The sequence below is a fragment of the Mauremys reevesii genome, linkage group 2, assembly GCF_016161935.1.
Source record: "Mauremys reevesii isolate NIE-2019 linkage group 2, ASM1616193v1, whole genome shotgun sequence".
NCBI classification, from domain to species: domain Eukaryota; kingdom Metazoa; phylum Chordata; order Testudines; family Geoemydidae; genus Mauremys; species Mauremys reevesii.
The window spans coordinates 115737899-115752510 of record NC_052624.1 but is presented as its reverse complement, the minus strand read 5'-3'; the positions used below and the strand labels follow the sequence as shown (position 1 = coordinate 115752510).

The 14612-nt window shown below is 39.8% G+C and overlaps 1 protein-coding gene across 7 annotated transcripts in view; it reads right to left on the bottom strand.

Annotated features, from left to right (window-relative positions):
• The window catches only part of INVS (inversin), a 241438-nt gene that overhangs the window by 53939 nt on the left and 172887 nt on the right, over positions 1 to 14612 (bottom strand). For all 7 annotated transcript variants that reach the window (XM_039525062.1, XM_039525067.1, XM_039525060.1 and 4 more), the window contains one exon: positions 10712 to 10924. In XM_039525062.1, coding sequence (XP_039380996.1) covers positions 10712 to 10924 — 213 coding nt within the window. The remainder of the gene's footprint in view (positions 1 to 10711; positions 10925 to 14612) is intronic.

Genomic DNA, 14612 nt, shown 5'->3' with positions numbered 1-14612 from the left:
CTGCCACCTGCTGGGCCAGCTCCTGAAATAGCTTAAAGTCATCTGCCAACGATGGGAGGGGGCATGACTGTCTTTTCTGGTGATGATGATGAGAAATTAGTCTGGGGGGCAGCTTCCTCCTCGATTTAATTGTTCAGGCTGCTCAGATGCCCTCAATATAGCAGCCAAAGGAAGACGTGTCCTTGGCTCTTGATAGGTCATGCTACAGCCACGGGAGGCACAACGTCTGCATGCCTGCTAATGGTCCCAGTAGGGCCATTGAGACAGTGGGAAGGGAGCCTGTGGTTGGTACCGTAGCTGCCCATGCTAAGGAGGCTGGGGCTCAGAGCGACTGTAGGATTGAGGTCTGGAATTAGCCACCCGTAGGGTGGGTCAGAAGAGTGGCGGGAGACCACATCTTCTTGATCACTATCTGACTCAGTGAATGAAAAAGTGGGTACATGGCATGATGTTAACGGTGAGCTTGGAGCTCCAGATGGACTCAGTACCAGGGCCCCAGTATTAAGTAGAGGCAAATCCAGTGTGTCAGACACCAAAAGGTCTGTTGTGTACTGGAAGTCTGGCGGTGCCAAAGGCATTGGTACCGGTGGTGGTTGTTGGTGCCAAGATGTCTGCATCGAAGGAGTCAATATGTACCTAATAGTTAAATCCACCGGTGCCTGGCAAGCATCAGGGTGGATTCTCTGGACTTCTCATGCCCAGTCGGTGCCAATGATTCCTTGCCTGTGCCCACTGGGTCCCTAGACAGCCCAACATGCTCTGTTGGGGCAGTGCCGTGCAAGCCCTGAGTACCTGACTTAGACAGCTTCGGTGCTACTAGTACTGATGACACAGAGCAAGCCAGAGATCATTTTTAGCTTGGTTGGGGCTCACTGTGGGGACTGATGACTCTTTTCTTAAAGGTCTTGCAAGAGTGGCTCATGGGCCTTTTCTTGAGCTCACCTCCCTTAGAAATAGAGGGTTGCTGTGGGGCTTCCTGCTCTCTGGGGTGTTGGCGTGGCTCAGAGGGTGGTTGAAGGGCCATCTCCATTAGGAAAAGCTTGAGTCTCAGTTCTCTATCCTTTCCAGATCTGGGTTTCAGCTGCTGGCACAAACCATACTTTTGAATGTCGGGGTGCAGGGTGTGTCTCCAGATGAGGGGGGAGTGCGAAGAAAAATGAAGTAAAAAATAAAGTGGGTTTTTTTTGGCTTTGGTAATAAAGGTTAAAGGAGTAAAGAAAAGAAAGCTAAGTTCCAAAAAGGTAGCTAAAATTAACAATTCTGAAGAAGTTAACAATCTGCTAATGGAGAGCTAAAGCTCTGTCTCTAGCCAGAGGCGGTTGAGAAGGAACTGAGGAGGGTTGCCTGCTTAGGGTTCATTGGCCTTGTGGCAGAGCACGAGCGGGGGTGGGGGAGACAATGCATGCGCAGGCCAAATAGACACTGCTAAACCAATAGTGGAGCAACGATAGGGACATTACTTGAAGAAGAACATGGGACACACTGATCTGACTGTTCTCATCATCCCAGTTTTAAGCCTCAGTGGCTGAGAAGAAAACCAAAACAATGGAAGTCTCAGAATTAATATTGTTTTTCGTCTTGTCCACAATATAAGCTGGAGTTTATTAGTTATGGGGCCTCTTTTGTTTTAGGGTCTTTCCACGCTTGAGGCGGTATTTCCTCTGTAAATGGAGTTTTAACAATGGATGTTCTCAGATATCTATGCTCCTTCCCTTGGCTAATAACAGTACAGCAGATTGTGTAAGTGGCTTGGGATATGGTTGCTGGATCAGTGTGAAAAAAACTGCCGATAGCTGATTTCTTCTTTGGGCTTCCTGATACTTCTGGCTGCATAACACAGCCTGAAAAATAATTCTGATATAAAATTTCTGTACTTCCCTCTCATTAATTGATGTTGCAGGGTGCCTCATCTACTTGGTTTCCTTACTACATACTTTCATACTTGCTAATATCACTTGCCACAGAACATAAAAGAGATACTAACATATCTAGTCTTCTCATTACCTCTTACTCCTTTGTCCTTGTTCAAGACTACCATAATCTACAGATTCATTGTTAGAACCCTTTTCTTAATTCACTTATATTCTACAACTCTGAACTTTTATCAGATTTTTCTCCTTTTCAAGAATTAAGTTTTTTATTCTGGAATTACAAAGCCATAGGTCTCATTGGGATCAGTTCATTTGCTTCTAACACTTCTGGCTTCTTCTGGTTTTGTTATCTGCATCTGGCTGTCTGAGGACTCAAGCAGACATCACTGAATTGGTTCATATTTTGAATAATTCCTTTGTAATCTTATGAGTTAAAGACTTATTTTTTAAAATGAAAGCTTAGATTCTAGAGCATAAGATGACAGACTCTAGAAAAAATACTCGGTTTGCTTAGTCGCCAGGAGCCAGCCCCACGTGATCTCAAAAAGGTCTCTGGAGCTGACCCTAATAAGTTCACTAGTTCTCAATTGATTTGCAAAAATAATAAACAAACAAATAAATAAATAAATAAATAAATCACAAGACTAAACAAAAGCCCCCAAATAGCAGGTATTTATGGTACAACAGGGGTCGGCAACCTTTCAGAAGTGGTGTGCCGAGTCTTCATTTATTCACTCTGATTTAAGATTTCGCATGCCAGTAATACATTTTAATGTTTTTAGAAGGTCTCTTTCTATAAGTCTATAATATACAACTAAACTACTGTTGTATGTAAAGTAAATAAGATTTTTAAAATGTTTAAGAAGCTTCATTTAAAATTAAATTAAAATGCAGAGCCCCCCAGACCAGTGGCCAGGACCAGGGCAGTGTGAGTGCCACTGAAAATCAGCTCGTGTGCCGCCTTCGGCACCTGTGCCATAGGTTGCCTACCCCTGCGGCACAGTATATCCAGTTAAGACTATGGCAATTAACATGTGTGATCAGAGCAAATGATCCTATATGCAGCACAGCAGGATTTTTGAACTTTGCCACATACACTCCATTTGTTACCATCCCAGTGACAATGGCAGTGCTAGGTCTCAAAATCCAGTGGTCGAGACCAGGCCTTCTCCTATGAACCACCTAACCATCTGTGCAGTTTTGTACATGATATAAAATATCTTTGTTTAACCAACATGAAATAGGTTTATATAAATGGTATGCTTATGGATTGAACCAATTTGTATATGTACAGATGTTATTAGCAGTTATACATTTATTCAGCATATAGCACATTTTAAATGCCATCCACAGTATCTGTCTTCACTTCTTGCAACAGTGAATTATACACTGTAAATTGCCTGTACTCTGAATAAAACACTTGTCCATTTTATCTTAACCATCATTGTCTACCCTTATCATTTGTAGGTGAAGTATCCAATTTTTTAAAAACTAACTCAGAACATTAGAACTAGCTGAATGATTTATCTATAACTAAAAAAAAATCAATTAAAATTTTGGGAAGAGAGTGTTAAATACAGAAGTTGAAGTCTTTTTTTTTCTTTTAACCTAAGAAACAGTTCACCACCATTCAGGATTCCCATATGCTGTCTACATTTATCTGGAGAGCAGGTTTATCAGATCAGGAGGGATATTAGCTGGCTGTGTGTAGCTAGGAGTAAAACACTGGCCAAGCTTAACTGTAGAATGCACAGATGGATACACAGAATGGTGACAACATAATGTCCCCTCCAGTTTATGACAGATCATAAAATTGCAATTAGATAAAATTTGTTATATGTGACAACTTGATATGTCTATATGTTCAAATTGTATTTCAATTCAATTTAAATATTTAAATAAATATCCCCCCCCCCTTACTTGGTATAGAGACTTTGTTTCTACTATTTTCAATGAGTCAGAAAGAGTATAATAAACTTTATAACACACACAGAGGAGAGTAACAGAAACACCCACAGGTCATAATGAAGTTATGTTTTAGGAAATTTTGTAGATAAAAGTATCACATATTTTTCAAAAACCAGGGTTCATCACAAGTAGGAAAATAAATTCCTTTGGTCAAATCAGATCTAAATCACACAGAAAGTAGCACAGTATTCCATGGTAAAAAGGAAGCTATTAGATAATTTCATCAGAGACAGCTGCTCTATGTATGGCTCTTCCACTGAGTTCAGGGGAGTTCCATATGAAAGGAGGCTGCAAACTGTACCCTGTGACAAGTCATCCCTGAGCCTGAACTGGTGAGACATCCAAGGTAATTACCTGAAAATCCTATGACAGGCCCATGCCAATCAATCAGGGCCCAGCCAATCCACAAGCAAGGGACTAACCAGGCGACCCCAAGGCAGGTTATATAGGCTTCTAATGAAAGCAGCCACTCCAGCCTGTCCACTGTTGCTACCTTGTTGGGAGGATTCACAGATGACTGGAAGTTCTGACAGACTCCACCAGCCTGCGCCCGCTCATGCTCCTGACCCTGCCCCAGTCAGCTCCCCTCCCATCTTGACATACCCAAGGAGTGAAATCCTGGTCCCACTGAAGTTAGTGGGAATTTTGTCACTGGTTTTAATGGGGCCAAGATTTCATCTTTGGAATTTAGATTATCTGACTATTATTATTATTATTGGTCCTTATTGGCCATAAATGATCAATACAACAAGGGAGATCAAATTCTGCCCAAAGAAGGCATGTTACCCAATTGCAAGGAGCAACACAATTAATGTATATACAATAAAGCAGATGATAGCTATCATCATCTATAATATGGAGATAAGATAGAGATTACAAGCCCCAGTAATGTATGCTCCATATTAATTCAGGTGACCTTTCTGCAGAAGTAACAGCACACAAGTCCTGCAGCAATATAAGAGCTAATGTTTTCATCCCAGACTTCTTCAGAGAAGTCTTCCAACTTTGGCAGCAGACATATTCAACAGAGAATAAAGTGAAATAGTTTCCAGACACGGACAGGAAGTTTCAGGAGACACTATCTCCACTCTGCATGTCTGATGCAGTTCTGAGAATGGTTCTCTTAAGTTCCTGTTAAGATGTGAGGAACCCCACTACAAACATTCCACTAGAGTTAAACATGCAACAAAAATGATAAAAGGTCTAGGAAACATGACCTATGATGGAAGATTGAAAAACTTGGGTTTGTTTAGTCTGGAAAAGAGAAGACTGAGAAGAGACATGATAACTGTTTTCAAGTACATAAAAGGGTGTTATAAGGAGGAGGAGGAAGAATTGTTCTTCCTAACCTCTGAGGCAGGGCTGGCTCTAGACCCCAGCGCGCGCTTGGGGCGGCATTTTGCTGGGAGGGCGGCAGGTGGCTCCGGCGGACCTTCTGCAGTCATGCCTGCGGGAGGTCTACCGGAGCTGCGGGACCAGCAGACCCGGTGGACCTCCCACAGGCATGACTGTGGAGGGTCCGCTGGTCCCACGGCTCCGGTGGACCTCCCACAGGCGTGCCTGCGGATGCTCCACCGGAGCCGTGGGACCAGCGGACCATCCGCAGGCACGTCTGCAAGAGGTCCCCCGGAGTCGTGGGACCGGCGTGCTTGGGGCGGCCAAATTCCTAGAGCCACCCCTGCTCTGAGGATAGGACAAGAAGCAATGGGCTTACATTGTGTCAGGAATGGCCTAGATAATACTTAGTCCTGCCATGAGTGCAGGGGACTGGACTAGATGGCCTCTTGAGGTCCCTTCCAGCCCTATGATTCTATGTTGAAAAAGCTTCTGTGAAAACTTTTTGCTGAGAATTTCAGAGCCACTTTCAGCTGTACAATTTCCATTACAATTAATGAAAATAAGGCATCCAAATCACCTGAATTTAAAAATCTCAGCTTTTGTGTTTCTGTTGCTGACAACACTTCTGGTCTATTAGAGACTGGGGGGGTGCTCTGTAGCATTGCTATTTTATTTGTTTTTCGTTGTGTTTGGTTACTTGAAGTTGTATGTGAATTGAGGTATGTATGTGGAAGGAGTCGAAGTGTGGTATAGTTTTGAAATGCATTTACCTTTCAGGATTTATTTGTTGCAGAGAAATGAAAGGGAAATATATGACTGTTTTGTGGAAATGCCATGAGATAGGAATCACATCTTCATGTATGTTTTGTGACAAAGTTCCTCCTATACCTTGATGGGTCCTGTGCTTATTGGCGGATTTGCTCACCTCAGTGATCTTCCCCTCTGGTGGAACCCACAGTCTGGGTCAACTCCTCCTGTGTCTGATCAGGAGCTGGGAGGTTTGGGGGGAACCCGGGCCCGCCCTCTACTCCAGGTTCCAGCCCAGGGCCCTGTGGATCGCAGCTGTCTATAGTGCCTCCTGTAACAGCTGCATGACAGCTACAACTCCCTGGGCTACTTCCCCCAGGCCTCCTCCAAACACCTTCTTTAGCCTCACCACAGGACCTTCCTCCTGGTGTCTGATAACGCTTGTACTCCTCAATCCTCCAGCAAGCACACCCTCTCACTCTCAGCTCCTTGCGCCTCTTGCTTCCAGCTCCTCACATGCGACTCTCACTGACTAAATGGGAGGCTTTTAACTAGTTCCAGCCAGCCCTTGATTGGCTTCAGGTGGCCCAATCAATGTAGCTATCTCCACTGCCTTCTAGAAAGATCTTAATTGGCCCCAGGTGTCTTGATTAACCTGGAGCAACTGCCATTTGGTTACCATTGTACTAGGATTTGGTTAGCCTGGGGCTAACATACCTGTTCCTTATTACTTCACTGTAGCCATCTGGCCTTGCCCCATCACAGTCTGTTCTGTGTCTAGCAAAATGGGGCCCTGGTCCTGATCAGGGCCTTGCAGCCTGATTTCGGGTGTACTGATAATATTAATTTGGATAATATGGGAATTTAATTTATTTATTTAATTTTATTTGATCTTAATAATATTAATTATTATTATAATCAGAATGAATTAGTATGGGTTTTAGGCTCGCCTATCTGTTTGATTAGAAGAGAAAAGTTCTTGTCCTGAATCAGGCTCCACAGAATTTATAAAGGACCCTCAGAGGTATGACAGGAAGCTCACACTGAGACAGATAGAGCCTTAAAGACTTTCTATTAAAATGAATAATAGTAAGTAAATGGTAAAATACCCAGAGTTACAAAGTTACAATTGCATTATTGGTTTTCAAAAGATACATATGATAATATAGTATTATATGCAACAAAGCTTTGGTTAATATACTCACACCCTTCCTTGATAACCTGGTGGTAAGAGACACAGGAACAGCCTTGTGGTTCAGGTTTCTCAATTCTTGAGTGAGGGACGCAGTCCTTAGAATATGCTAAGAGCTATCAAAGCTGACTAGGGTTTACTTGACTAACAAACTTAAATCAAAACCTAATAAACGAACTAAGAATAAAACTTAGGGAAACCAAGCTTAGCCTAGTTCCTTTGAAACTTAAAGTTTAAGAAGAACAAGTATAGCCTACGAATAGTAGCAGTCATGGTAAATAGACAGAATAGATAGAGTGGAGGAAGTAAGTGAGACTAGAATAAAGTGAGAATGGAGATGGAGTAAAGTGAGAACTGAGCACTCTATTGAGGTGGGTCACCTCTTTTTATAAGGCAAATGCCGGAAATCCTTCCTCTTATGCCCAAATTTCATTCCTCATCCACAGAAATGTTACGGTACACTTACCCCATAGGCTAATATGTATGTGCGTACTGATGACAAGTATGTACACACATCAGTCTCTTGTGGTGTACTTGTTAAGTCTGTGAGTAGAACACTGAAAACCCCCCTATGCCATTCTCCATTGTCTATTGGTCTAAATAAAAGGTCATGGACATAGGCGGGGGTACTCATCTATGTAGGTAACAAGATATAGGTCAACTTTGCTTTCTGAGTAAAAGGTCTTAATATAGATATGCTAACTTTACCTTAGCTTAACATACAGGATATGGCCTGTAGGTCTCTTGCATTACAGCCAAACTTACTTTACTATACATTTATAAACCTATTGCTATAAACCAACTACTTAAACTATAAGAAAATATAGATATATATGCAGGCAAGCAGGTTAGTCCTATAGGCTACAGCCTCTAGGCACTGCTGTAATAAATAATAAATCCCTGTACAACCAGATATTACAATTGAGAAGATTCTTCTGTGGGGTGTTTATAATAAAAGAGTTTTAAAATATCTCTTCTGTGAGTGCTGAAGTAGCAGAATTGAGTAACTTAATTAAGCTCCGTTCACCAAATAGGATATGAAGTATCTGAATGCTAGTTTCTTTTAACTGGGTAAGTGGCAATATTTTAATACTGAGACAAATGGAAAACATATACATCTTTATGTAAGTGGCAACAATAGCACGAGTGGATTAGGACTCAATTTGTCCCTCTTGAATATTGTGGAACTTCAGACTACAAAGTTCTATAAACTATATTTTAGTTGCTTGATAGAACAAGCAGCTGAATTATTTTGATTAAATTCACCTGTTCATTGAAAAGTTATAGTCTTAGTATATAATCTCATCACAATGCTGGCACTAAGTCAATTATATAAGGTAGAAGGCCACTCATATTCATCATGTTTTATGTATAATTACTTGAATTATATAAATTATTTAGTCTACATGCTTTCTAATCCAATGTCAGTTTTAAAGTACTTGTCTAGTTAAAAAAAACCAAACAAAAAAATCTTTGCACAGTATATGAAACCTACTACTTTTGCCTTTCTTCTCTGTAAAATCCTTACAAAATTCCACTAGTTGGTGAAGTACAACCTTCTTTTTCTAAAACAAAGTTAGCTAAGGCAAAGTTAGCTATCGATAATCAAACCGTTGTCTTCTAAATATCTCCCATTTATTTTCCTCATCTAATTACTAATATCCTCCCCAAGCTGATGTCAGACTAACTAGAGTATAAGTTCCATTCATGCCTCTGTGAAAATGTTTTCGACACCTTTCTCTCTTCATTGTAAGAATATTGGTTAAATGTCTACTGATGTTTAATTAACAACTTTGTACTCTGCAATATTTTATCTAGTTCCTGGATTTTACTTAAAGCGTGTAACTTTAAGTTAGAATTATTGGGGGTGGGGATCATATTTAAAGCAATCTGTAAAGAAATCTGACTTTTCACTTGGTGCAGTTTTGTGAGTTTCACTGTGATGGGTGATCACAGAGATTATGAGAAAGTTGTGAAATTCTGCTTGTTTTCATTTTAGGGCAGGTTGCAAAGCTTCATAAAATAGACACAAAGTTAATTTCATACCCACCCAATGTTTATTTTCAAACACTTAAAACATATTCTCTTTAAATACTAGTAAGAGACTCCATATTAAAAAAATAAATCACATATTCATATTGCAAAATTCAACACTTATAACATAGCAGTTGAATTGTGGATTCAAAGCCTGTGGAAGTGGGATGTGGAACAAGCTACTGGAGGAAGTCAGAGAGAACCCTAGAAGAGTCACCTATTTGTTAAAGCTTTCCCAGCATAACCGAAATCAAGAAGAAAAAACAAACGAGTAAAGCTTCTTAGTATCTGGGAAAGGTAAAAGACAAAATCCCCTATGAAGACATCCACTAGGAACAACTACCATACACAGATGTAAAACAGCGACTACAGTAGTGGGTGATATAGAAACATCCTATACAGATTAGGCAGGATGTGGATGTCAGATAAACTGCAGATGTTTGGAGGGAACATGAGCGTTGTTTATCTGATCCGTTTCTGTTCTCTTTTAATTTACCTTGTTATTTGGCTATTCGAATACTTCATTTAGCCTTGCACTTCTGCTATGAATTGGTATTTACCGTGGCTTTAACAATCTAAGATTAAAAATTAGGAGATGGCAAAAGTCATTTTATGTCTGCCCTTGACAGGAAGATCATTTAAAAAGTTTTATTTGCTGTTCTGTAACTGGTGAACTCATTTTATCCATGTGAAAATCTTTTTAAGTTCCATATTTAATAGCTTCTTTCTCCTTCTACCATTCTGTATTTCCTTCACTTCTTGCTCCGCTGCTCACTCACTTTTTGCCCACATACACTTTTGCTCACTCTCAACTTCCCCTTTGTTTCTATCCTCCATTCCTATAGTCTTTTGTTCACTGTTCTCCTGTAAGGTAACTCCTTTAGAGAGACAAGGTGGGTGAGGTAATATCTTTTTTTGGACCAACTTCTGTTTTTGAGAGAGGTCTGAAGAAAAGCTCTATATAGCTCAAAAGCTTGCCTCTCTCACCAACAGAAGTTGGTCCAATAAAATATATTACTTCACCCACCTTGTCTCTCTAATATCCTGGAACCGACACAGGTACACCACCACTACAGGAAACTCTTTTGTCATTTTAAAAAGAGAAGTACTGAAAAACCAGCTAACAGGGTTAATATAGAGCAGGACTGGCAGAGGCAAGTCTTTAGACTTTAATAGTGAGGGAAGTCTCTCTTCACTTCCCAACCCCTGAGAAACAGAGATAAGTGGAGCAACTCATCAGAGGAAGAATGATTCCCAGAGGGAGGGAGGATAGTATTCTGCATGACACAGGCTCAGAGTTATCCATCACCACTGAAATGATTAAGCTTAAAGAAATATTTGATTTTTTTTTTTAAAAAACCCTCCAAACATAAATGTATTATATAATGTACCTATCTATACACCATCTGGTAGAACACTAGATTTTCCTTTAAGGAAACAAAGACTTTATTTCTAAAAAGATGTAAAAAAATATAGAGCAATTCATCTGTAAACTATTATTGTCTTCCACAATTTCATTTTTAATAGCTTCATTTTTGCACTCTCCATGTGTCAGACTTACTTGGCAGCAGCATCTTTTCTCAGCTGTTCATGCTTCATTAGAAGATTTTTTCTGTCTTGGAAAGCCTTTCTAACCTTGTATCCTTTGTAGACAGCTTGGATTTTGAAGGCAGCAATGTCCTGTATGGCAGCTATAGATAGAGCACCATGTTCTAACATAAACTGAATCACCTCATGGTGTTCTCCAAGCAAAGCATAATCAAGTGGTGTGTATCTAAAGACAGAAAACATACAAGTGTTATGATAGATTGGCTTGCTTGTCACAATGTATATTTTTGGTTTAAAAAATGAGATGGAAGCTCCATTAATGAGGAAACCTCCACTAAGGAAAGTATTTAACACCCTTTTCAGAGAACCACTTTTCCAAATTCTGAGGATCTGACAGATTCCGGACCTTAACATGTTTCTTTAAAAAGAGGATTTGAGCAAGCAGTTAAGACTTAGTTGTTCCTTGAGGCTCACTTACAAATATGTCCTCTGGGAGATGCATGGTGTTCCTAAATTAAATTTGTAAGTGAAAGATGCCCATGATGTTCGATTAGGTGGCATGCTGGGTTATTTGCACAAGTATTTCCCTTTTGGGGACTTGATTTCAAATTCTGGTTTAGATCATAAGCAAACATGAGCTTGGTAGTCCATTTTACCCTCTAGCTAGTGAATCTTTATCCACATAAGAATACCACATAAATACTGTAATTACATAATTAACAAGGTTTACAGCTTTGACAAAGAGAGGCCAAAACAGAAATAGCAGTGATTTTGCAGGACAGGTTTAAGTACTTTGGCAGAGATGTGTTACAGAAAGATTGATGATACTATGACAAACTATAGCACGTGGTATTACTTCCACACTTTCAGGGGCATTAAGGGTAAAATTTGTACAAAAAGACTTAGGAGACCAAGTCCCATTTTCAAAAGCCACTTACCGGCCCAAGTGCCACTGGTTTTCAACGGGACCTAGGCAAAGTCAGTTAGGGTATGTCTATACTACACCACCACCCACGGTTGACCCAGGTTAGCTGACTCAGGATCGTAGGGCTCAGGCTGTGGGGCTTTACAATTGCAGTGTAGATGTTTGGGCTCAGGCTGGAGCCCAGGCTCTTGACCCTTCCCCCTCACAGCCCAGCAGACTGAGCCCTGAGAGCCTGAGTCAGCTGACCCTGGCCAGCTGCAGGTGTTTTATTGCAGCGTAGAGACACCCTTAGGCACTTTTGAAAATTTTAGCCCAAATTCACATAAGCAGTAAAGGGCAGCAAAATGTACACAGAACCCCCACTTGTACTGAAGTGCCCATGCTAGGAAAATACATTTATTAACTGAATATTAGTGGAAACAGTACAAAAACGATGCTTATACAATATATCAAGTTAAACACCTAGTATCAATGTATGAGGTAGTAAAAATTAAGGCTCTTTTTGATGGTAACCAGCAAGGATGCAATGCAGATACAGACAGGAAGAACAGACAGACAGTACAATTGGACTTGCCATACGGTGATGGTTTGATGGGAAGATTAGAGTGTCTGAACTGAAATGTCAATAGGAATAAAAGGCAATGACAGAGCATGGAGATTTGTAGGTCAAGGTGTGTTGCTGATAAAACATTAAATGAGACAGAAATATTTGAAATAATTCTTGGACAGATACTACTGAAAGGAGCTCACTTGAGAAAAATCAATTTTAAAAGTTTACCTGCAGTTTTGAAAATTTGTAATTAAATACAAAAAGATATTAAAGCATATTTTTAGGTTCCTAAAGCATGAGTGTCAATAGAGGTTACTTACCTGTAACTGGAGATTCTTTGAGATACGTGGTCCCTATCTGTATTCCACTAGCCCCACTCCTTCCCCTTTGCTCCAGATCCTTCTGACTGGCAGTAAGAGAGGAACTGGAGAGGTATCGATCCACAATGCCCCTTATGTCCTCAGTTCCAAGTACAAGGAGAGCAACTGCACAGGCACGGACCAAGGGACACCACATGCCATAAATCTCCAATCTCAGGAGCATGGTATGCACTTGTTCCCTGGTGCGGAATACACATGGGGACCAGCACTTGAAGAAAGAGCCACGATTACATTTATAAAAAAATCACTGAGCTCATTTTGACTCTCTGGTCTCCCATTTACATTTCTCAAAAGCCTTCTTTGCTCCTGAAATGCCCCATCTCTTGGCAGAAAATAATGTTCTGTGACAATTGGATGTTATTTTAAAAAGGCATTCTTAAAGAGTTTTCTAGGATCATCATATTTCAAAAACAGTTTGGTCTAGAAACACCAATTTGTCTTATTAATTTGTCCTCAGTGAGATATTTAGGACTGAGTTTTAGAAGACTGGTAGTTAGATTTAGACTTGTATTAAAGTTGCAAATATTTATATTCTGGAACTATGAATATTAACTCTTTAAGCCAAGTATTATGGTTTCACAATTTGTGCAAAGGCAGGAAGCTGCTAAACTTCCCTTGAAGAGTGCTATTAGAAAAGAGCGAATGGATGCCTCCCCACCATAGTGGCACCATGCATTAACATGTGCAAGTGTGTATATTTGAATGTCAATCCATCAAAATCAAACTAGAACTCTGAACCTTTTAAGGTTCACTCATTCCCAATTATGACAGAGTTTAGACATATGACACACTATTTGACAAATGCAAATGTAGCATCACTATCGGTGCAATATTAAGGTTGAATATTTAAATACACAAAATTCTGGAAATTCAAAAGTTAAGGTTCCTATAACAAGAATGGCACTCATATTTAGAAGACTACTGCTTATGCTCCTAAATGTATGGCTTACTATGTACAGTATGTGCAATGTGGCTGAGTTTCTGGAATGTTGTTGCAGCCTTAACTCTTCAGCTTCCTGAGATTAGTGCATTTATGTTCTTAACTGTAATTATGTATTAATACAGTATTTTAAAATTTATTTTCCTTGTCTTTTAAAACAGTAAAAGAAACAAACAAAGAAAAGGGAATAGAGACGTGTCGGTGCATTTAGATTAGATAATGCAATTATAAGCAAGAGCATATCTGAATGTGGGATCTAAGGATCACACATACAAACACAGTGATGCCAGAAGGGGAACAGAGGACTTCCCCAGATGCTAATGAAGTGCTTATAGGAATACCAGGGTAAAAATCTTTAACCTGAAGTTCTTCAAGCAACATTAGCAGCATCCTTTAAGACAGGTAGAAGGCTGTTCATCCTCCAGTTCTCTAGTAGAATATCTGTTTTTAATAGTATAAATGAAAATTAATTAAAATACAGCTGTTTATTCTCATTATTTATTGAAAGCCACTACAGACAGCATTAGAGGAACACAACTGGGAGCTGCTTAATGCTTTCTACTGTGGTTTTCAATAGAAAAATGACAATAAATTGCTCTGCAGGACAGGAAGAGAAGTCTGGATGGTCAGAGTGAACAAAAAACAAATGATAGGGGTAAGTAAGGCAATTAAAAAAAAACAAGGGAGACGGGATGGAAGCCAAAACCCTGCATCACTAATATACATAGGAATTTAAATCATTCTAGTGATTTTTGAAATGTTGATGTACTCATATTTATTTGGCATGTCAATCGACAATTTTGTTTATGATTGTGATGAAGCTGTCTTCTTGAAAAGAGGCACCAAAATATGTAGTAGTGCTGATTACCTGCAGTCATGTGACCAATTTAAACTATCACAACCCAAGATTTTTAAATCAAAAACTATTATTTATATGTCAGTCAGAGACAAAGAAAACAGATGCAAATTTATAGTCACCCTATGATTATAGAGGGATTTATTTTTAGTTGGATCATCAGAATACAGATAACCACCAGGTAATCTGCAATAACTATTTTTAAAATACAATTTTACTTTTCTCTTTTCACCAGATCATGCCCTCACTGAACTGACCAGCAA